Raw genomic sequence first — 25,515 nt, 5'->3', positions numbered from 1 at the left:
AAGTGTTGGGTTCATGTTCAACACATGAAGCTAATAAAATGAGTGCATGCGTGCACCACATGCATTTTGCGGAAGAACATAGTTTTGGTTGTGCTTTGGCTCTGCATGTGTGACTTTGCGGTTGATTATTGTTTTCAGTGCCTGTGTTTAGATCAAAAGTGCACCTATCTGCTGCAAAGGGGGAACTTGCGAGCACCCTTCTGAAACTTAAAATGACAAATGGGACCCCCTGCAGTCTTGTGGACATGAAGTATGATATTTGGGGAAGGGCCACGGTAGCTTTACCCAATAATAGACATGGTACTTCCTTGAACGGAGCAACGGAGACAGAGCAACTTTTCTCTATTTTATAGCTATGGTTTTGAGACACAGACAAGCAAATAATGTGTGTGCGCAATATCGACTAAAAACAAGAAGCCTATTACGAAAAAAAAAACACTGACTTTTATTATATAATGAAGAAAAGGGAAATGGTTGCAAATAAAAGATGTGGCACTGCATTAGTATACATTTTTAAAAATTAGACCATCAAACCATTAAAAAAAATCGTATAGAAAAAATGATACTAAAATGTTTCTATTAAAAGCTCTTAAAGAACAGCAGGTTTAAAGATGTAGAAGGAAAAAGCTGCTTGCATATGCATGTATTTAAAGGTTAAAAGAGCAATGCAGTAAAATGTGTGAGAAACCTTTGTAATCGGACAAAGACCTTTTTGTGTAAAAAAAACAAAAACGTTTGTGACATGATCGTGAAAGCACTTTGACTTGCAGCACTGGAACAAACATTTTTGTCAGATTCATGCATGCAAAATGCAAGTTATATGAATGTCATATACATTAAATATCAGGGTGCATACACCTGTGTTTGTTGCAAAGCCCCAGTGAGAATTCATTAGCTTTCAGAATAATTATATGAATGTAGGTGAAATGTAGCTTTAACCTGCTATTTAACTTATTTTTAAAAGACCTTTAAAAAGGGTGTTGCACGTACTAATGCTGCAGTGACCTTAAATCTGTCCTTTAAACTTCTGCCTTCTGTTTGGCTTCAGATGATTTTTGTTATTCGCTGATCCCAAATGCTCGTCTGTGTCAAGGCAGTCGTCTGTAATCACGGCTGAAGGATCACAGGTTGTTGGCCTGTATGATCTGCTGTAGGATGCTGTCTACATCAATTGTGTCGTAGCTGATTCCCTGCATATCCAGGTTTGGTAGGATGGAGGACAATAATGCAACCACATTCCGACGGATGGACCGCAGCCTCTCCAGCGTCACACTGCTGTCAGGGAGGGAGGACAGAGAGATGTTCATATTCTTTATATACATTAAAAAGTGCCATTCAAATTTTTAGGGTTGGTATGATTTTTAACATTTAATGTTTTGAATGCTCACCAAGGCTGCATTTAGTTGATGGGGAAAAAAAATCAGTAAAAACTATTATATTTTTAAAATGTAATTTATAATATCATCCTTCAATATGATTTGATACTCAAGAAACATTTCTGATTATTATCAATGTTGAAAACAATGCTGCGCAATGTATTTGTGTATTTTAGGATTCTCTGAGATTAATTTAAAGCATTTATTTGACAATCATTTATTCATGTCTTTACTGTTTTTTTATTTTTTGTTCAATTTAATGCATAATTGGTGTATATTTGCAGTCAAATCGTTTCCTCGCATCAAACATCTTTGCATCTTGTAAATACTGTGTGTGTATGTAATATATACAATGCCTGATCGGTGTGTATATACACACACCTAAAGGATTATTAGGAACACCTGTTCAATTTCTCATTAATGCAATTATCTAATCAACCAATCACATGGCAGTTTCTTTAATGCATTTAGCACAACCATTTCTAGGGTTTACAAAGAATGGTGTGAAAAGAGAAAAACATCCAGTATGCGGCAGTCCTGTGGGGGAGAATGCCTTGTTGATGCTCGAGGTCAGAGGAGAATGGGCCGACTGATTCTAGCTGATAGAAGAGCAACTTTGACTGAAATAACCACTCGTTACAACCGAGGTATGCAGCAAAGCATTTGTGAAGCCACAACAACCTTGAGGCGGATGGGCTACAACAGCAGAAGACCCCACCGGGTACCACTCATCTCCTCTACAAATAGGAAAGAGAGGCTACAATTTGCACAAGCTCACCAAAATTGGACAGTTGAAGACTGGAAAAATGTTGCCTGATCTGATGAGTCTCGATTTCTGTTGAGACATTCAGATGGTAGAGCCAGAATTTGGCGTAAACAGAATGAGAACATGGATCCATCATGCCTTGTTACCACTGTGCAGGCTGGTGGTGGTGTAATTGTGTGGGGATGTTTTCTTGGCACACTTTAGACCCCTTAGTGCTAAGAGGGCATTGTTTAAATTCCACGGCCTACCTGAGCATTGTTTCTGACCATGTCCATCCCTTTATGACCACCACGTACCCATCCTCTGATGGCTACTTCCAGCAGGATAATGCACCATGTCACAAAGCTCAAATCATTTCAAATTGGTTTCTTGAACATGACAATGAGTTCACTGTACTAAAATGGCCCCCACAGTCACCAGATCTCAACCCAATAGAGCATCTTTGGGATGTGGTGGAACGGGAGCTTCGTGCCCTGGATGTGCATCCCACAAATCTCCATCAACTGCAAGATGCTCTCCTATCAATATGGGCCAACATTTCTAAAGAATGCTTTCAGCAACTTGTTGAATCAATGCCACGTAGAATTAAGGCAGTTCTGAAGGAGAAAGGGGGTCAAACACGGTATTAGTATGGCGCTCCTAATAATCCTTTAGGTGAGCGTATACTATATATGTACATATGTATATATTTTGTCCCCCTTTTGTTGCCAAAACAGCCCTGACCTGCCGAGGCATGGACTCCACTAAACCCCTGAAGGTGTGCTATCAGACCAGGCCACCTTCTTCCATTGCATTAACTCCTTGAGCAGTTTGAGCTCCAGTAGCTCGTCTGTTTGATCGGACCACACAGGCCAGCCTTCGCTCCCCATGTGCATTGATAAACCTTGGCCGCCCATGACCCTGCGGCCGGTTCACCACTGTTCCCTTCCTTGAAGCACTTTTGATAGATACTGACCACTGCAGACCGGGAACAGCCCACAAGAGCTGCAGTTTTGGAGATGCTCTGACCCAGTCGTCTAGCCATCACAATTTGGCCCTTGTCAAACTCACGCAAATCTTTATACTTACCCCTTTGTCCCTAACACTTCAAAATATTGACTTGCTGCCTAATATATCCCACCCACTAACAGGTGCCGTGATGAAGAGATCAGTGTTATTCACTTCACCTGTGAATACTAGTCATTATGTTATGCCTGATCTGTGTGATCTGATCTGATCTGAGTAGTGGCAAAATGTTTTAAATACAATACAATAAAACAAAGCTATTTTGTAATCTGACAAGCACACCTGTTGTATGTGTGGTTGGGTGTGTTGGTGCTCTGGTCTCTCCTCTCTTGTGTCTCTCTCTCTGCTTGGCTCACTCGGTTCAGCAGTTGGTCTCTCTCTGTTCTCAGCTCGTTCAGATCTGTTAACAGCGCCTGGTTCTCACTCCGGAGTTTGGCTAATGTCTTACTCCAGTACAGCTCATCTCTAGGACTTGTTTCTGCCTCCTGCTGGATTGAGGATGAACTGCTCCTGTTTGCCTGTTCCTCTGATTTCTGCAGATTGAAGGTATTTAACAAGGTTAATACGGAGCCCCTTACATGACATGCAAGGGGAAAAAAGGTAAATAGTGCGCACAATTTACTATTTCGTTCCCTCTATATATATAAATCGTGCGCACAATTTAGCAAATCAAGGGAACGAATTAGTAAAACGTGTGCACGATTCAGCAAATCAAGGGAACGAATTAGTAAAACGTGCGCACGATTTAGCCTACTACCATTTTACTACGTCATGTGCGGGGCTCCGTAGATTTAAAACAAGTAATTCATTACAAAGTTTGTCCTATTTGAATGAAATATGGTGTATACTACTACTAAATTTCAGTCTTACTGATTTCACATGTTAATTATTCATTAAGTTTGGTATTTTACTATTCTAAATTGAACTAATGACTCAAAGTAATTAAAAAAATAATAATTAATAACAGATTAAACATCTACTATAAGAATATCAAACTTCACTCGGATACATGCAGTACACACACATTAAGCGGATATCAACTGCTTCTTTATTGTTATATTGTTAAATATATCGCCCAACGATATATTAAAAGTTAGATATATAGTACATCCTTCTTCACCTGCGTGCATACAGTATTCTATATAGTAGGGATGCCACAATTCTTAATTTAATATTAAACCGTTCGGTACGGCATTCACGGTTCAATACGTGCTTGTGAATTGTCGGTTTTGCATTTAATTATTTATTTATATTTCTCTCCATTTGAAATATTTCTCTCAGTTTATTTAGGCTCTGTTTGAGTGTGCCTGTGAGTCTAAGCACTGATACGAGCAAATATCCAATCATATGTTCTAAAGCTAGGGGGTTAGCCGCGTTTTAAAGCCTTGCCAGTTAAACATTTCATTTGCGGTTCACATGTGCCGAGCATGCGCGCCTGTCAAACACGTGATTACTGGACTAAGTAGTCTTACTGCGCTAATACTGTCAAATACACACAAGGTTAACAAACATAAAGACAGTCGGTGACTTTAAGTGAAAGTAAAATCGTGTGTGTCTGTATGAGATGCGAACAGGTCTTAGCAGCGCAGCCTAGTGAACACTTGTCCTTAAAGGGACAGTTCACCTCTAAAACGATGTTAATAAAACAACAAGACAAAGAGAAAATCACTCACTGCACTTGAATAAAGTAATAATACAGTAGCTTTTAATCAATGTATATTGTATATTGAAGACTATGTAGTTTTAATTTTAGCCTACATTTATTCATTCAATTTCATACTTAAATGCTACTGTACATCTCTGAGCTGCCACTGTAAAATTATATGTATTAATTTTATATTATACAATACTCTAGGAATGTGTACAAGTTTTTTTTAAAGTAAAGTTAAGTTTAAGTAAGGGTTTTCAAGTCTTTTAAGCAAAATGAAGAGAGTATTGCAATAAAAACATTTTCTCCTTAAACTCTTTCTGTCGCCTAAGAATAGAACAGCAAAAAACCGAACCGAACTGAACCTAAACGTGGTTAAAAACCGAGGTATGTATTGAACCGTGGACTAACTGTATTGTAGCATCCCTACTATATAGCAAATCTAATCTGCATTATTGTTATTGCCACGATGTAAACTTTAACTTAAAATTTGACTTGTCTTTAAACTCTGAGAAAACACATTTTAATTGTACCTGACAAACAGAAATTTCCTCGGTTGACATTGGGTTCTGGATTCTTCCAGCATTTTGCTCACATGACACCGAAATCCCGTTTTGCACAAGTCGCTCCTCAACCGTGGTGACATCAGAAGCCCCGCAGCCTTCCGCCTCCGTTACCATTGCAACCTCCGGCTCACGGATGCCCAGGATTCGTTTTAACCTCTTCGCTTCCCGCTCCAGCTGAGCGAGTCTTTGAGCGAGAGCGGCGCGGTCCGAGTTGTCCGTCGGTAAAGGCGACACGGGCTGAAATCCCGAACGGCTGAGAGGAGTGACAACAACCGTCTGCGCCATGGTCATGGAGGTGTGAGGCGAGAGCGGGTGAAGCGGGATCCTCAGCTGATCTTTGGGCGTCTGTGGCCCCTGAGACGTCTGGGGCTCTACGGGGCCCTCGAGCACGGCCTCGGGCTGAATGCTGTCCTCCTGCGCCGCCGGTGATGTGTTGGTGTTTGTCTCTGATTCGTCATGCATTTTGTCTAGTGTTTCTGTCTCTTCCTCAGATGGGACATCTGGAGATCCAGCATGGTTTGGGGAGTTTTCAGTGGGTGAACCACTCTTTTCGGTGGGTGAACATGGTTCTTTCCTCCTTTTTCTAAAAAATAAGTTAGCAAAATTAGAAAAACTTGAATATAATGATTCCCTTTCAGGGATGCACTACATTATAAAAGAAACTTTGTTCAAAGACCCTTATACCCACTTATACTGTCAAAAAATTAAGAAATGTGTACAATATTGTGCAAAATATTTACTTTTTAATAAGTTAAAATTTAAAAAGTTATATTTAATAAACTTAATTACACTGTTTATAGTTATTTATATTTTTATATTTAATCAATATATTATTATTTAATATAGTCACTATATTTTATCTACCCACCATAATTATTGACAATATAAAAAAACTAATTAATCTCAATTCAATATATATATATATAAAAAAAAAAAATATATATATATATATATATATATATATATATATATATATATATAGTAATTTTTCTTTTCATTTGCAATTTGAATTATATCTAATTTGAATTTATTAATTTAATTTATTTTAAATTAATTTACAGAGGGCCATTCCCTTGAGTACTGTGTTTGACACCGCCACAGTAACACAAGAGCGTTTGTTAAGTATGTGACATGAAATCTAAGGCATTGCATTGCACTGAGCATTTGCATCTGCATTCTGTTCTGAAGATGAGTGACTGTAAAAGAGATTCTTGTTTCTCAAACACCACTAATGCATGTAAATGTCTGTTCTGTATCTGTCAGACCTTGGGGAGGGTGAAGACTCTTCCTCTTCTGTGGCAGCGACTTGGACTCCATCCTCATCTGTATCCTGTGTATCTGTCGTTATATCAATGGTGACCTCATCCTGTTTGCTCACTGATGTAGGTTCAGATAGTCCTCTACAGAGAGGTTGCACTGGGCTTTTAGTAATCTACAACACACATACACACACACTTAATATAGCTGAAATGATAGCAATGAGCAAAGTGTCAAAACCAACGTGAGAATTGGAGTTTAACATTAATGTAGATAAATGGCAATCTATAAATGCCTCTGTATAGCCATAAAGAACTGTAGCCATGGGAACTAACTGTTAAGACAGTTTCTTATATTTAATACAATGGAGCTTTTCTTATATATATATATATATATATATATATATATATATATATATATATATATATATATATATATATATATATATATATATATATATATATATATATATATATATATATATATATATATATATACATAATTCAATTCAAAAAGTGAAACTTGTATATTATATTCATTCATTACACACATACTGATATATTTAAAATGTTTATTTCTTTTAATTTTGATGATTATAACCGACAACTAAAGAAAATCCCAAGTTCTGTATCTCAGAAAAGTATTACTTAAGACCAATACAAAGAAAGGATTTTTAGAAATCTTGGCCAACTGAAAGTATGAACATGGAAAGTATGATCATGTACAGAACTCAATACTTAGTTGGGTCTCCTTTTGCCTGATTTACTGCAGATGTGGCGTGGCATGGAGTCGATCAGTCTGTGGCTCTGCTCAGGTGTTATGAGAGCCCAGGTTGCTCTGATAGTGGCCTTCAGCTCTTCTGCATTGTTGGGTCTGGCATATCGCATCTTCCTCTTCACAATACCTCATGGATTTTCAATGGGGTTAAGGTCAGGTGAGTTTCCTGGCCAATTAAGAACAGGGATACCATAGCCCTTAAGCCTGGTACTGGTTGCTTTGGCACGATGTGCAGGTGCCAAGTCCTTTAAAAAATTAAATCTGCATCTCCATAAAGTTGGTCAGCAGCAGAAGGCATGAAGTGCTCTAAAACTTCCTGGTATACGGCTGCGTTAACCTTGGACCTCAGAAAACACAGTGGACCAACACCAGCAAATGACATGGCACCCCAAATCACTGACTGTGGAAACTTTAAAATGGACCTCAACAATGTGGATTGTGTGCCTCTCCTCTCTTCCTCCAGACTTTGGGACTCTGATTTCCAAAGGAAATGCAAAATTTAATTTCATCAGAGAACATAACTTTGGACCACTCAGCAGTCCTTTTTGTCTTTATTCCAGACGAGACGCTTCTGATGCTGTCTGTTGTTCAAGAGTGTCTTGACAGGAGGAATGCGACAGCTGAAACCCATGTCTTGCATACGTCTGTGCGTAGTGCAGTCCACTCATTGTGAATCTCCCCCACATTTTTGATTGGGTTTTGTTTCACAATCCTCTCCAGGGTGCGGTTATCCCTATTGCTTGTGAAACTTTTTTCTACCACATCTTTTCCTTCCCTTCGCCTCTTTATTAATGTGCTTGGACACAGAGCTCTTTGAACAGCCAGCCTCTTTTGCAATGACCTTTTGTGTCTTGCCCTCCTTGTGGAAGGTGTCAATGGTCGTCTTTTGGACAACTGTCAAGTCAGCAGTCTTCCCCATGATTGTGTAGCCTACAGAACTAGACTGAGAGACCATTTAAAGGCCTTTGCAGGTGTTTTAAGTTCATTAGCTGATTAGAGTGTGGCACCAGGTGTCTTCAATATTGTAATATTGAACCTTTTCACAATATGAGATACTGAATTTGGGATTTTCCTAAGTTGCCAGTTATAATCATCAAAAAAGAAATAAACACTTGAAATATATCAGTCTGTGTGTAATGAATTAATATAATATACAAGTTTCACTTTATGAATGGAATTTAATATCTACAGTGAGGAAATTATGTATTTAAACACCCTGCTATTTTGCAAGTTCTCCCACTTGGAAATCATGGAGGGGTCTGAAATTGTCATCGTAGGTGCATGTCCACTGTGAGAGACGTAATCTTAAAAAAAAATCCAGAAATCACAATATATGATTTTTAACTATTTATTTGTATGATACAGCTGCAAATAAGTATTTGAACACCTGTCTATCAGCTAGAGTTCTGACCCTTAAAGACCTGTTACTCTGCCTTTAAAATGTCCACCTCCACTCCTTTTATTATCCTAAATTAGATGCACCTGTTTGAGGTAGTTAGCTGCATTAAGACACCTGTCCACCCTATACAATCAGTAGGAATCCAACTACTAACATGGCCAAGACTAAAGAGCTGTCCAGAGACACTAAAGACAAAATTGCACACCTCCACAAGGCTAGAAAGGGCTATGGGGAAATTGCCAAGCAGCTTGGTAAAAAAAAAAGGTTCACTGTTTGAGCAATCATTAAAAAATGGAAGAAGCTAAACATGACTGTCAATCTCCCTTGGAATGGGACTCCATGCAAGAAAGGTGAGAAATCAGCCCAGAACTACACGGGAGGAGCTGTTCAATGACCTGAAAAGAGCTGGGACAACAGTTTCCAAGGTTACTGTTGGTAATACACTCTTGCTCTTGGTAAGACATCATGGTTTGAAATCATGCATGGCACGAAAGCTTCCCCTGCTTAAACTAGCACATGTCCAGGCCCGTCTTAAGTTTGCCAATGACCATTTGGATGATCCAGAGGAGTCATGGGAGAAAGTCATGTGGTCAGATGAGACCAAAATATAACTTTTTGGTCATAATTCCACTAAACGTGTTTGGAGGAAGAAGTACGATGAGTACCATCCCAAGAACACCATCCCTACTGTGAAGCATGGGGGTGGTAGCATCATGCTTTGGGGGTGTTTTTCTGCACATGGGACAGGGCGACTGCACTGTATTAAGAAGAGGATAACCGAGGCCATGTATTGCGAGATTTTGGGGAACAACCTCCTTCCCTCAGTTAGAGCATTGAAGATGGGTCGAGGCTGGGTCTTCAAACATGAGAATGACCCGAAGCACACAGCCAGGATAACCGAGGAGTGGCTCTGTAAGAAGCATATCAAGGTTCTGGCGTGGCTTAGCCAGTCTCCAGACCTAAACCCAATAGAGAATCTTTAGAGGGAGCTCAAACTCAGTTTCTCAGCGACAGGCCAGAAACCTGACTGATCTAGAGAAGATCTGTGTGGAGGAGTGGGCCAAAATCCCTCCTGCAGTGTGTGCAAACCTGGAGAAAAACTACAGGAAACGTTTGAACCTGTAATTGCAAACAAAGCCTACTGTACCAAATATTAACATTGATTTTCTCAGGTGTTCAAATACTTATTTGCAGCTGTATCATACAAATAATTAGTTAAAAAACATACATTGTGATTTCTGGATTTTTTAAAAAATTATAATGTCTCTCACAGTTGACATGTACCTACGATGACAATTTCAGACCCCTCCATGATATCCAAGTGGGCAAACTTGCAAAATAGCAGGGTGTTCAAATACTAATTTTCCTCACTGTATTTATATATATATATATATACAGTACTGCAGTTTCCCTGACACTGACACACATACACCCACCACAATTTATGTTTGCATAGGCAAGGCTCTCATATTCATACTTGTACGCGTTATTTGTCATGTCTGTCCTATGCAAAAGAAGATGGTCACACGCAACCTACAGACAACATTTATACAGACCAAACACATACACAAGACCACAGCGACTGAGATCACACCCTGATACTCGTGAGAAGTCAGAAACCAAAGTTCCTGTGCTTAAAAATGAGTACTTCCTCATCTGATACAAATAGAGGTGTATACCTCCAAAGATCGCCCTCTTCTCTTGATTGAGGTATGTCCCCTACACAGAAGAAAAGAGACAACAGTTTAACACACACACACACACACACACACACACACACACACACACACACACAAACACACGCACACACACACTACAACAATAGTGTAAAGTTTAGAGCCATTTATACTGTCTTAACTGTTTTTTGATTGTTTTTTCATAGCTGGGTGTGGCAGCAGCATTCTCCTCTGTATCCTCTGGTAACAAACAGCTCCTAGACAACAATAACCCAAGAATAAATAAGACACGCTTAAAAATATAATATTAGAGTGCGGTTTAGGGCATACTGTGCAGTATACACCCCTGTTCTGGGGTCTAAGTGTATTCATTTCATTATTAAATTAATCAAAAGCAACAGTAAGGACCTTTATAATGTTACAAAAGATGTCTGTTCCAAATAAACGCTGATTTGAACTTTATATTCATCAAAGAATCCTGGAAAAAATGCATCACGGAAGCAAATCATCATATCAGAATGATTTCTGAAGTGAAGACAGAGTAAAGATGCTGAAAATTCAGGAACAAATAACATTTTACAATATACTCACATAGAAAATGTTTTTGTTGTTGTTGTTGTTTTTATAACATCTCACAACACTACAGTTTTTATAAATGCAGCCTTGGTGAGCCGAAGAATTTTCAAAACTTGAAACAATCTTAATTATTTGAAACATCTGCATGGTACTGTACAGAAGTAAAGAATGCAGTATGGAATGATAAGCATCTACTCTTCTAGTCTATCTTTTTTTGAACTATAGGTGTTTTCTGTTTTTAGGCCAGTTTAACTCTTGGCAGTCTGATCAAATAACAAGTGAAGAAAATGAGTGTTTGGAATGAAATACTAGTGTACTTCTTTACTGAGTAATGTGTGTTTCAGAAAATAGTGTGAGAAACATAATGTGCTGTTGTCACGTGACCTCACTGTTTATCAACAAGATCTCGTAGCATTGCAAGTAAAAGGGTTAGTTCACCCAAAAAGAAAATTCTGTCATCAATTATCTGATGGCTCAGAAAGGCCTCCATTGGCAACAATGACATTTCCTCGCTCAAGAAACCATAAAAGGTCCCATTGAGGCCTTTCTGAGCCATCAGATTTCAAGAAAAATATCTTAATTTGTGTTCCAAAGATGAACAAAGGTCTTACAGCTGTTGAACGAATTGAGGGAGAGTAATTAATGACAGAATTTTCATTTTTGGGTAAACTAACCCCAAAGTCCAGTTATCTGAAACAAATGTAATGTTTTTTGTTTTGTTTTTGTCCTGCTTATAATTTTGCCATGATAGAGATAAATATATTGCTTATTGCAAACAGTATACATAGTGAAAAGATCGCATGTGTATGGAGGAGAGTGGGGTAAGATGAGCCACACCCTTTATCTTGGCAACTATACACTTTTTTTGTCATGTATTTTGGAACCACCTATCATTTCTGCCAGACTGAGAAAAGGAGAAACACATGGGTGGAGTTTTTGGCTTGTAGCAGCACAGATGTAATGGCTGTTGTATCAAAGCAAATTTGTCCAGGTCTAAAATATCTATGAGCAATATTAGTGATTTAGCCATGCATTAAAACCAAGTAAATTACTTAGCTAAATCGGTAAGCTAGCAAATTTTTGTCCAAAATGGCAGCTATGGGGAAAATTGAGCAAAATGTTGTGGGGTAAATTGAGCCAGCATTTTAACTAACCCCAGCATAATGCGCTGAATCTAAATCTCTGAGGTATAAACTGGTTTAATCTCAATGTAATGTTACAAAACTGGTTTAGTTGATAGTTTTCGTAAAAATTTTTTGTTTATTTGACTATCACTAAATCCTTCTCTGACAAGACCCAGAAGATGCTTAATCATATATCTTTCCATCTGTAGTCCCTAATAGCTTCTTCAACATGTTCAATATTGCAGAAACTAAAATGCTGACTAAAATGTCTATTAGTTTCAGTTTGTTGAGTAAAATTAATTAAAAATTAAATCAAATAAAAACTAAACTAGAATGACTGAATAAATATCACTGATTAGTCTGTTTTTTTAGGGAAGGTTACAACTGATGTTTTTTTCAGAAATGCAAACAAAAATATTGAAATGTCAACTTCATTTCGTTGGTTTTATGTTGTTTAAGAAATATGACAATATTTGAAAATTTTATTACTGAAGGTGTTTTTAAAAGAGGTAAATTATCTTTACAATTTTAGATTCAATAAGATTGTCCATTGATGATCCGTCCCGGATGGTGCAACTTACATGGACTCAGATCAACTCACCCCTGACCTGGGGTAAACTGAGCCACAGGAACACTTTTTTTTGGTAAGAAATATAAATCCGTTGTTATACAAGTATTTTGAACATTTATAATGGAAATTACATTAGATACTTTCATTGTACTTCTGCCTTATTTTCTCTTATCTTGAGGACTACATACATTTTTAAAAACGGCTCATCTTACCCCTCTCTCCCTGTTCAGTTGATAATTTCACACCTGAATCAGACGCTCACCGTAAGCGTGGTATGGGGTGCATGCAGCATCTGAACGGATCAGGAACGCTTCCAGCGAACAGGTGAGTGGCGATTCCTCTCCATTTCAAACACTCGTCACACTGAATCCACGTCACATCCCTTTTGGACAGAAGAAACCCATTAAAACACCAGCTGTTTAGAGTTTGTTCTGTGGAGAAACGGTATTTCGGTCTGCAGGTTTGTTTGCGTCTTCATGTATTTCCAGTTGGTTGAGGCTTGTCCCTTTAAAAAATATAATGGCCACTAGCCTTTAGTTCAGCCAAGATTCTTTGCGTGTCAAAGGCACACGGCAGAGTTCTGCAAGGATGATTTTTTTATAGGCCAAAACCCAGAAACTATCCGCATTTTAGCACTTTGAGTTCCATCGTCCTGAAATCAATGGGTATTGGAATGTGTTTTTGGTTAAATGGCTGAAATAAGGTCTGTGGTACCAGATACTTTCACGTTTTAATCAATGAATTAAAATACATCAGTAATATAGCCTTGTGATTTTACTTGCTAACAAGTGTCTAAATAAGACTTCAGATGTTGTGGGACGTTAAACATCATCACACTGAACAGATAAACTCTCCTACTTGCTACTATCACAGCCTTATTGTGCTTTTAATCAAAGTATTCTGCTGTCAGGGGCGAAGTTTATTAAAGATTAGTGATGGGTGAAGGGAAGGGAACCAGAGTTATTCAATTATCCAGATTGGCCTGACTTCATGGGAACCTTAATGCAAATGTGTGATGAATCATTGTTTTGTCTGTTGCATGGTTAACTCGCAGACAGATGTAGTGCTGCTCTAAATCATCGCTTTAGTCGTGTGATTAACAGCTTCACGCTTCTCAGCAGCGCCCACCTGCATTTAACTGCACGACTCCATCTCTGCCATCACAAGACGCTTTTTCTCTGAGTGTTTTCTCTGATGCATGTATGTGTGAGGTTTGTGGTCTAACAGACGAATAGTCGTTTTTTTTAGTAAGCTAAGTTGCACTAAGTTGCACTTTCTCTCATTTTTTACCCACAAGCCCACAGTTGAGTGAAAGACGGGGTTATTCTAGCCATCTGACTGACAGATGGCTAAACTCTCACCAACAGAGCAGAGCAGGTATGAGAAAAAGGTTGTGTAAAAAGTTTTGGAGAAAAACAATCATACACTTCTTCTTCTTCTTCTTCCTCCTCCTCCTCTTCATCATCCTCTTGCTCTGTTTCCTCAGTATCGCCTTCTTTGCTTTTTCTCTCTAAGGCTTGAAAGGCTCTCTCTTTCGCTTTCTTTTCCTTCTTTTCACGCCAGTAGTCATTCAGTTTGAGACCAAGAGCAGCTAGAGTAAGTCTATGAGAAAAGCAGTAAAAAAATGAACATGATTGATACAAAAATGACAAAAATACAATTAAATATGTATGTATGTATGTATTAGTGATGTCACATTGATTAATCATGATTAAATACATCAAACATAAAAGTGTATGTATACACGCGCACATACACTATATTGCCAAGGACTGCCTTTACATGCGCATGAACTATAATGCCATCCCATTCCTAATCCGTAGGGTTTAATATGTAGTCGGCCCACCCTTTACAGTTCTAACAGCTTCAGCTCTTCTGGGAAGGCTTTCCTCAAGGTTTAGGAGTGTGTTTATGGAGATTTTTGACCATTCTTCTAGAAGCTCATTTGTGAGGTCAGGCACTGATGTTGGATGAGAAGGCCTGGCTCTCAGTCTCGGCTCTAATTCATCCCAAAGCTGTTCTATCGGGTTGAGCTCAGGATTCTGTGCAGGCCAGTCAAGTTCCTCCACACCAAACTCCTCATCCATGTCTTTATGGACCGACGCTTTGTGCACTGGAGCGCAGTCATGTTGGAACAGGAAGGAGCCATTCCCAAACTGTTCCCATGAAGTTGGGAGCATGAAATTGTCCAAAATGTCTTGGTTTGTTGAAGCATTAAGAGTTCCTTTCACTGGAACTAAGGGGCCATGGCCAATCCCTGAAAAACAACCCCACACCATAATCCTACCTCCCCTAAACTTTACACCTGGCACAATGCAGTCAGGCAAGTACTGTTTTCCTGGCCATGGGATTACCAGACAGAGAAGCGTGATTGGTCACTCCAGAGAACACGTCTCACTGCTCTAGACTCCAGTGTCGGTGTGCTTTACTCCACTGCATCCCACGCTTTGCATTGCTCTTGGTGATGTAAGGCTTGGATGAGCTGCTCGGACATGGAAACCCATTCATGAAGCTCTCTACACACTGCTCTTGAGCTTATCCGAAGGACACAGAAGTTTGGAGGTCTGTAGCTATTGACTCCGCAGAAATATTTAGTTGTGTGTAAATTTGACAAATGGACTTATAGCACAGTTGGCAACCTATCACAGTACCACGTATAACCTTCTCATATATATATATATTAGGGGTGTAACGATACACTCGTGTCATGATTCGATATGTATCTCGATATTTTAAGCCAAAATAAAAATAAAAAATTATTTTTATTTGGTACTTTTTTATTATTATATATTATTATTTGTGTTTTATTATCAGGACCCACGAACGCATATTCCCCCATTGAATTATTATACACATTCAACATTATGTATAGTTGTAATATAGATATGTAAACATGTATGTATGTTTAAAAATAGAGGGACATAAATCCCTAAAGAAAAGGAAAAAAATCCCTATCCCATAAAGAATATCTTCATTTGTGTTTGGAAGTTACATAAAACGTCATGATGGTGAGTACATGATGACAGAGTTTACATTTGTGGTAGAATTTGTTCATTTGTGTTTGGGGGAATTATACCTTATAAATACAGTAGGACCTACTACAGCAAGTTGAGCCTTGGATAAAACAACTCTATATCGCGAATCATATCGTTTCCATCAGCGCTATATATCGTCATATTTTTATATCGCGATATATCGTTACACCCCTAATATATACATCTCAGTACATTAAATTATATAAAATTGATTTTGATTACAATAAGAATGTACAGACATTTCTTTGACTTACATAGTTAACTCTGCACTTAAAACCATTGTTTGTTTTTTCTAGGTATAATATCAGTAGTAGAATAAAATAGTGTCACCAAAGGTCATTTCTGTGTGGCAGTAGATTTGACTCAAGTGCGAATGTCCGTCCGGCATTCAAATGAGGCGCTATTTGAGCCGTGGTGGTGCTGGTGTAGCGTTGCATGTTAAAAGTTTGTGGTGAGCAGCTAATATTCACCTGTACTCTTTGGTGTACTCAAAGTCCTGCTTGTTATGAGCAGGCTTGAGGAAGTTACATTCAATCACTCCGATGACCCCGACCCCTGACCTTTGACCTGATGACTTAAAGGAGAGAGACAGAAAGTGATGAGTCAAACGCAATGATACTTCCACCAAATGGCCAGTTATTGTTTTTAAAATCCTGTTTTTCTGTGCTGATTTTTTTTTTGTTGCACAGTATCTGTGGAATTTTGAGGAATGGATGGTAATAAAATGAAATGTATATCAGGTATTTTAGCTTTTTTTTGTAGATGAATAAATCCAGTACCTTGATTTGGCAGCCAACTTTCTCATGGGCCTTTATAAGTCGGTTTTTATGGTACATCATAATTCCATAGTGCTCCTTGTTTTTCCGGTTGAATCCAAAAGTTATTTTCACTCTCTCGTTCTGAGCAGTAGCATTTAAAGAAAACGTAAATGTCTAAATGAGATGAACTGGGGAATGATGGGAAAAGACATAGAAATAAATCGTATTTCCATTTTTCAGTTGATTTTCATAACCTGCTTTGAATGTAAAACACAGAAACAGATTTTAAGGGAACTTTAACTTTAGGTTTTTGAGGGACGAGTAAGGATACAATGAATTGGGGTTTATAGACGTCGTTCTCAATCATGGACAGACTCTTGGCAACCAGCTTAGTCTGAACTTTCTTCTGTCTCAAAATGATCTGAATCCTGGGCTTCAGGTAAAGTATACTGAGATATGCCTGCAGTGACAGAGAGAGGAAATGTATTTGTGTTAGTCTTTATGTTTGCATTGATCTCAGAGGGCTGTCATCAAACTGTCCTTGATCTTTTGAGATCAAACAGATTTAAAAGTTCCTCCCTGATCCAAAAAAAAGAGTATATATATATATAGAAACCAAGCTGTAAAAAACCTTTTGACATTAGAATACATTTTACACATGTACAAAATTATTTATATAACATTTAGATGTCAGTGATCAGTGAATTACCCCATGTAAAAAAATTTATAAGAATTTATTTTCTGCAATTGGGTTTTTGTCGAGGGAACCAGGGTGAGGCAAACGTATGTGTCTGCCTACAAAAATATGTAATCACTGCAGCGCTCAATAAGAAAAGGACTGTTTGCTCATTTCACATGTCAAGACATGTTTAAATTTGGGGGAAATATTTTGTACCTCAGGGAAAAACATAAAAAGTATTCTCAGATTTGAAGATTGAAGCTGTGGCTGTTTTACACCATTATCTCTGCGGCACAAAGTTAAATTCTCAACTCATGAGTCACACTGCATAAATGTTTTCTCAGCTCCACCTTGAATTCACACCCACACACACACACACACACACACACACACACACACACACACACACACACACACACACACACACACACACACACACACACATGCGTTAGGTTTTTGTGAATTGTGGGGACTTTCCATTGGCATAATGGATTTTACACTGTACAAACTATCCCCTTATACTGCCCCTGCTCCTAAACCACCCCATCACAGGAAACATTCTGCATTTTTACTTTCTCAAAAAAACATAATTTAGTATGTTTATAAATCCATTTACATTGTGGGACCGCTGGCTGGTGATCTCAGGTTACATTTGGTCCCCACAATGTAATATAAACAAGTACACACACACACCCACATTTACATTCACACTGTAAATCAACCACAATGATTATCAGGAAGTTTCTTGCTCTGTTGGCTCTCTCTCTCACTCTCATTCATTCACTCACTCACTCTCTCTCTCTCTCTCTCTCTCTCTCTCTCTCTCTCTCACACACACACTCTCTCACACACACACACACACACACACACTCACTCTGAGAGAAAACTCCATCTCAGGAACGCTGTTACTGTCTCTACGCTGCCTGTAATCTCGCCTCCATTTTCCCTGCATCTCCTCCGATCGAATCTCCGGCAGACGGATGTCCTCCGCATCGGTGTCGAAGTCAAACTCGGGTTTTTCATCTTTATTCCTGTCAAGGGTAAACAAAATGGTAAAAATCTGATTCCCAGATTACACTTCCATCATCCCACGCCTCCTTTTCTAATTTTAAAATGTCATTTTAGAGTTGGAAACGGAGGCTTGAGCCACTGATAGCATGAGTAATGCAGTCAGAGAGAGAGAGAGAGAGAGAGAGAGAGAGAGAGAGAGAGAGAGAGAGAGAGAGAGAGAGAGAGAGAGAGAGAGAGAGAGAGAGAGAGAGAGAGAGAGAGAGAGAGAGAGAGAGAGAGAGAGATTAAGTGTGTGTGAATGTGTCTGTGTGTTCTTAACAGTGTTTGGCAGCAGCGTCTCTACTAATAGCAAAACACTAAGTTTATCTGCTTCAAGAACAGCGCCGTTATTACCTCGCTACTGAAAAAATGTCATAGCTTTTAAGTTGCTAAACTATTTTTACTCATATAGTCTTTATTATTTATTTGCTCGGTCAGTATCACTGTGGGTTTTGGTTATAACTGCACACCTTAGAACGTTCACCAACCAATCAGATTAAAGTATTCAACAGCCCCATAGTATAACTTTGGTTTGACATTTAGAAAGCATTCTAATATCAAAAGTGCTTTTTCTCCATACAGCACATTTACATTTATGCATTCGGCAGGCATTTTTTATCCAAAGCATTCAAGGTATATTGTATCACTATCAGAGAAAATATATTTTTATGTTGTATTTAATTTAGCAAGGAAGATGTCTCTTGGGATAGGTGATCTGACGACTTAATATCGTGATCCATTTTGAAGGTCCACAATCTACTTTTCAAGTGAATGTCCTTGTAATAACATTAAAATACAGCAATGACTGCCCATTAGATGGCTGTGCTGACTGAGGAAACATACATCACGTGTCTCTATATGGGTGGTGATGACGCGTTTGAAAAACTATTCAACATCAGTAGGTGATAATCAAGATAAAATGAACATTGTGCCGCATGCCATTCCTTTCCTTTCAAGCGATCTGCTTTCGCCCCCTCTTTAAAAGCCTAAACTGAACGTCCAAATCATGTAACGTGACGATGCATTCTACTGCGGGACATGCTTTATTTTAAAACGTGTTAGTAAAAGCACAATAAACCGTGAAAGAGAATGAGCCCCACGTGCTTTCTGTGTGCGCACTGCGAGCAAAGTTTACCTGGGGTTTCACGTGCACGCCAAAAGCTGTCAAATATACACAAAAATATGTCAAAAGCTAGTTAGCTAACTCTGGGACAACATTTGTATTGTGCATGGTCCCTGTTAAATAAATTAAATGAAGTAAACTAAACGAAACTAAAATGTCTGTCTTGGTGAGTTTTTACGGTAGAGAGTTATGTCTTAGATAAACAGTTGGGAAATAAATGCGATGCGCGTCATTATATCAGATCCATGCATGTTTTGACAAGTGATTGTTATGCAATACTGTTATTATAAATTGTGCAAATAGAGAAGTCCATAGGCTTGTTCCAGTCTGGATATTTTTGATATTACATCTCAAAAGGGGGAAGATCGCGATTCAGATCATGATTGTTTGTTATAAGGTAATGATCTGAAATTCTGGGAAGATCACCAAAGATAGGCTTCTTGCTAAGCATGCCTCCTCTTGTCTAGCATGCTTTCTAGTTGTCTAATAATAAACCAGGCATTGTATATTACGTAATATTGTTGGCTCTTTGACAGATGACTTTTGTTTATTTGTAGTTTAGTAGTTTAGCTAAATGCATCAATGGAAACATCTATCACAAAGTCTATCATTCAAACGGCAACAGGTAAATCCAGCGAAATACTGTAACGGTCAGAGATAAACACTCGTGATTTTACTCAAAATAAATATGAGTATACAACGGGCAGTTGCATATCTGATTGATTAAATATGCTATTGGTTAGAGTTGAGAGAATTGCAAGTTTTTGGGGTGATTAAAATAATTTGAGTAGTTCAGGGTTATAGTCAAAGCGGACACAAATCAGGAGTGTGTTGTTCATACAGAGTCGCCGTGTGCAACATTTAAATCACATGCAAATGAATGATGAGACTGGACATAATGGTTCTTCTGTCTGTATTTGCTCGGTGACGTCATCTTCATCTTTCACTGCGACTGAACGCTTCCATGCAACTCTGGTAAAGTAGCTAGAAAAGTAGGCTGTGCCACAGACCTGCGGATGTTCCAGATGATTATCTTGGTTCCTTTTTTGCCCTGTATGGAGTCCAGCTGTTCTTGTAACTCAGACTCGCTCTGGAAGAGAGAGTATTTCAGGATGGCTCTCAGGCTCGCCTCTGAATCCTCCGTCACCACCAGCGTCTGTGAGATGGGAGTTAAGGGCGACGCTTCGCGCTGCTAAAGGTGGACATGAACATCTGCGTAGTCTACATGCATACAGTACAAAAACATATGCAAAACATACATCTTTTTTCCCTTTTCTTATTTAATTAGTCGAATGAGAGCTGAGAGATCCGCTCTGAAGAGAAGGATATTGGTCTGTTGGTTGAACGGGGCGATGGGGACGATCACGGCCTGAGCTTTAATAGCCTGCAAGAAGCTTTGAGACAGCATGCCTACGCTCTGACAACCGCCGTTCTTCGTGAAGATCAGAGCATCGCGGCCCAGGCGCATCGAGCCCGATTTAAATCCATTTCCGTAGACGCCGATGGGCTGGTGGCTGCTTTTACTCGAGCCTTTCTCTGTGAACCCAAAACTACAAAGAGAAAGAAAGATTCACCTTCACCACCCAGCACACCTCTGCTCAACGAGATGCGAATTCAAGGTTTTCACGCACCTGAGCATTTTGTGCAGTTTACTGGGTGTCATACCACTGCCGTTGTCCATAAAACTGAGGCACAACTGTTCTCTGAGTGTCACAACATCTATCCAGATGTTCTTGGCCGTGACACCCGGGTCAGATGCATTATCTGCAATAAGATTTTGGATTATTTAAATAATTTGACTTTGTTGTGCATGCAGTTACATCATTGACTTTTCTCCTTGGCAATGCAATTTGACATAAAAATCTCTTTAGTTTATTCTCTTAAACTTCAAGCGGTTGCAAAAAGGCAGAACTCTAAATATAACCTAACCAGACACACAAGCCTTTAACAGGATGTAGAGGGGAAGCTGCACAAGTATTAGGACGGATTTTTTTAAACCTCATATCTTGATTATTAAGTGATCAAAGACAAGCACATTTAGAAATATTTCCACCATGGTCTCCTCGCTCTAAACGCCAGTTTCCTGTCTCTAACGGTACAGAGATCCGATCCTGAAAGTGTCACGTATTTCCATCAGCCTTTACCATAAACCACCTATCTATCATAGCAGAGAAACCACAGGAGTTCACATTAACTGCCAACATGTTTTACAATCACAACATAGCGACATGATACTTTGTCTTCATTTTCAAAACTACGTCTATTGTTCCAGCAAACCAAAAAAACTTCTGTTTTGCTTGTAAAGTCTGCACGTTTACATTAAATGCAATCATGTATTTGACAGATAGGCCAACATTAAATACAGGGCTTACAGAAATACACAAGTTGATGCATTCGCTGGGACACGAACCCTATTTAGTTTTGCCTTATTTGATTCAAGTGCAATGAAATTCAGATGTTTACGTGTCTAGATAATACGCAGTATCAGTGTAGCTACATTTGATCCCAAAACTCAAAATGCACGATTAAAGTGTTGTCTATAAGTAGCCTATAGCTTGCGTGGTGCAACAGGTGTGCAAAGGTCCATCCATTGATGTGCGTATTTATGAGTTTTGGCGGAAGTTTAAACCAAAAGCACCACGGGTTCCTGACATAACGAGTTTTTTTGTTGTTGCTGTTGTTGTTGCGAATACATAAATGCGTTTGTGTTTCGCTCACCGATGAGTTCCGCGACCGCGCTGAAGGGCCATGTGTGACTGGTGGAGTTGCTCTCCAGGTACGACGGGCTCATCTATAAAAACAACATTCGCCAATATAATAACAGTAACAGAACTGAAAGCATATTGTAGTGCGTGAGAAAAGAGTTTAGAGAAGATAAGAAAGATACACACAGAGCTCAGCCGGATCCCGTGTTCGCTCAGTCTCGCCATCATGAGGGTGAAAACATGTCAGATGAGAAGAGACGCAGATGATTCATTCTTCCTCATTCTTCCCCCGTGCAGCGCGAGCGCTTCCTCCTTCGGTGTGTGTGTGTGACGTGACACTCCCATACAGAACTGAACAGGGCAGCTTCATCTACAAAGTTATTTAAAGATGGTATTATCATATATATGACATATAAGGACACGGATGTGTATAAGTGCCGGCCCGTGAGGTTGTGGGGCCCTAGGCAAGATCATAAAAATCGGCCCCATTGGAGTAAAAAAAAAATCTTAAAATTGAGGGGCCCCCAAAGATAAGGCGGGGCCCCCCTAGGCGACCGCCTTTATTGCCTAATGAAAAGGCCGGCTCTAACATGTCCTCACTTTTTAAAATGCTTATAAATCATACAGGATGAGTTTTTTTTAGAAAGTAAAAATGCAGAATGTTTCCTTTGATGGGTAGGTCAGAGGTAGGACAGTGTAACGGGGATAGAAAATACGGTCTGTACAGTATAAAAACCATTACGCCTATGGAATGTCCCCACGTCACAAAAACAAACGTGTGTGTGTGTGTGTGTGTGTTTATAATAAAACATTATTTTGTGTTATATATTTTTCAAAGTAAATTTTATGTCATTCTATAATCGAATAAACTTAAAACACTGTTGGTTAGCTTATTATTAAAAATAAAGCAAATAGAATATGTATTTATTTAAATGCTTTATGTATCATTATATTTATTTAATATATATTATACTACAATATATTTATTATTATATTATCATTTCAGATATCTTTCTGTCTGTCTGTCTGTCTGTCTGTCTGTCTGTCTATCTATCTATCTATCTTTCTGTCTGTCTGTCTGTCTGTCTGTCTATCTATCTATCTTTCTGTCTGTCTGTCTGTCTGTCTGTCTGTCTATCTATCTATCTTTCTGTCTGTCTGTCTGTCTGTCTGTCTGTCTGTCTGTCTGTCTAGCATTAATATTGTTATGAAATACATTTTAATAATCGATAAATGTATTTTATTTTGGAAAGTCAAATAAGAATTAGAACTATTATGCACTCACCTAAAGGATTATTAGGAACACCATACTAATACTGTGTTTGACCCCCTTTCGCCTTCAGAACTGCCTTAATTCTACGTGGCATTGATTCAACAAGGTGCTGAAAGCATTCTTTAGAAATGTCGGCCCATATTGATAGGAGAGCATCTTGCAGTTAGAGATTTGTGGGATGCACATCCAGGGCACGAAGCTCCCGTTCCACCACATCCCAAAGATGCTCTATTGGGTTGAGATCTGATGACTGTGGGGGCCATTTTAGTTCAGTGAACTCAATATGTGCGTTTACACGGAGCACTGTAATCGGTTGAAAGGTCCAACCCGAATGAAAATGCTCCATATAAACACCTCAATCGGAATAAAAATGTCTAAACCGAATGAAATTGTAATCGGTTTGAGAGGGGTGGGATAAACCTTTTCATTAACCGATCAAACGGAAAATTTAACCATGTAAACGACCTGACCCGATTACTTTTCAGTCTGCGTCCTTATATGACGCGATACACAGCACGCGCCTTCACCACTGACCGCGCTCCACGCTCACACACAGGCTGTTAAGAGGAAAGTTAATTTTTCTGAGCGGTAAACTTTTTATTTCGTTAGAAGTTTTGAAGATAATGGTGGCATAATGACACAGACATAGCCCGGCTACATCCTCTCATCTTGACAGCGTTTGTCCCAGACACTTTTTACTTCAACTGCGCCTGACAGAAGAATTAATTTTTTCTGAGATGATTACACTTTCGAATAAATAAATAGCTTTTATTAAACCAAACTGTATAAGTCCTGGTTGCCGTTGAGAGTTGCTATGGCATCCGTCAACACATTCCAGCTGCTGGAGAGGATAGTCTCAACATTTCAGATGCGGCAAACAAACGCTCTGTGTTGATTGCTATTGAAAGTCAGGACATGTAAACCCCAGATCGGTTTAGATAACGTCTCATGTAAACAGTCCACTAAATCTTTCAATCTGAATTATTTTAATCAGAATGACAAAAAAAGTGTGCATGTAAACGTGGCTAATGGCATGTTCAAGAAACCAATTTGAAATGATTCGAGCTTTGTGACATGGTGCATTATCCTGCTGGAAGTAGCCATCAGAGGATGAGTACGTGGTGGTCATAAAGGAATGGACATGGTCAGGAACAATGCTCAGGTAGGCCGTGGCATTTAAACAATGCCCAATTGGCACTAAGGGGCCTAAAGTGTTCCAAGAAAACATCCTCGACACCATTACACCACCACCACCAGCCTGCACAGTGGTAACAAGGCATGATGGATCCATGTTCTCATTCTGTTTACGCCAAATTCTGGCTCTACTATCCGAATGTCTCAACAGAAATCGAGACTCATCAGACCAGGCAACATTTTTCCAGTCTTCAACTGTCCAATTTTGGTGAGCTTGTGTAAATTGTAGCCTCTTTTTCCTATTTGTAGTGGAGATGAGTGGTACCCGGTGGAGTCTTCTGCTGTTGTAGTCCATCCGCCTCAAGGTTGTGTGTGTTGTGGCTTCACAAATGCTTTGCTGCATACCTCGGTTGTAACGAGTGGTTATTTCAGTCAAAGTTGCTCTTCTATCAGCTTGAATCAGTCGGCCCATTCTCCTCTGACCTCTCGCATCAACAAGGTATTTTCACCCACAGGACTGCCGCATACTGGATGTTTTTCCCTTCTCACACCATTCTTTGTAAACCCTAGAAATGGTTGTGTGTGAAAATCCCAGTAACTGAGCAGATTGTGAAATACTCAGACCGGCCCGTCTGGCACCAACAACCATGCCACGCTCAAAAGGGCTTAACCCTCAATTTGTCCTTGGGGTCAATATGACCCCAATCGACATTTAATTTATTAAAAAAACAAAAGTTCCCTTCAACTCAGAGGAATAAAATTGTGACCAGAATTATCCAGAATTATCTGTATAGATAATTGCATTAATGAGAAATTGAACAGGTGTTCCTAATAATCCTTTAGGTGAGTATATATATATACACACACACAGATATATATTTGCAATTATGTACATAATTTGCAATCCCTTTGTATAATTTTTATAATTCATATTAATATGATTTTTCACTTTCATTGCACATTTCATCAAACACTTTAAAAGCACAAGCATATAAAGATTTATATCAACAAAGAAAG

The 25,515-nt window shown here is 38.9% G+C and overlaps 1 protein-coding gene across 2 annotated transcripts; it reads right to left on the bottom strand.

Moving 5' to 3' along the window:
• Nucleotides 1–421: 421 nt before the first annotated feature.
• zgc:152774 (uncharacterized protein LOC553526 homolog) lies at nucleotides 422–22,574 on the bottom strand. 2 transcript variants are annotated; one of them, XM_067458067.1, is made up of 17 exons: nucleotides 22,278–22,574; nucleotides 22,105–22,177; nucleotides 21,018–21,150; nucleotides 20,716–20,936; nucleotides 20,397–20,544; nucleotides 18,088–18,244; nucleotides 16,866–16,994; nucleotides 16,556–16,675; nucleotides 16,247–16,350; nucleotides 14,167–14,343; nucleotides 13,004–13,123; nucleotides 10,653–10,727; nucleotides 10,474–10,513; nucleotides 6,627–6,793; nucleotides 5,329–5,944; nucleotides 3,430–3,680; nucleotides 422–1,272 (listed from the first exon to the last, which is right to left on the bottom strand). In XM_067458067.1, the coding sequence occupies exons 1-17, from the start codon at nucleotides 22,317–22,319 to the stop codon at nucleotides 1,122–1,124; spliced, it is 2,724 nt and encodes a 907-aa protein (XP_067314168.1). In that variant the 5' UTR covers nucleotides 22,320–22,574; the 3' UTR covers nucleotides 422–1,121. The 2 variants fall into 2 exon arrangements, with proteins under 2 accessions (XP_067314168.1, XP_067314167.1); XM_067458066.1 differs by having other exon boundaries at nucleotides 422–1,275; nucleotides 22,278–22,570.
• Nucleotides 22,575–25,515: the final 2,941 nt, after the last annotated feature.

The sequence above is a fragment of the Pseudorasbora parva genome, chromosome 11 (genome assembly GCF_024679245.1).
Source record: "Pseudorasbora parva isolate DD20220531a chromosome 11, ASM2467924v1, whole genome shotgun sequence".
Taxonomy (NCBI): Eukaryota; Metazoa; Chordata; class Actinopteri; order Cypriniformes; family Gobionidae; genus Pseudorasbora; species Pseudorasbora parva.
Note: the sequence above shows the minus strand (reverse complement) of the source record. Positions and strands in the feature narration are given on the sequence as shown.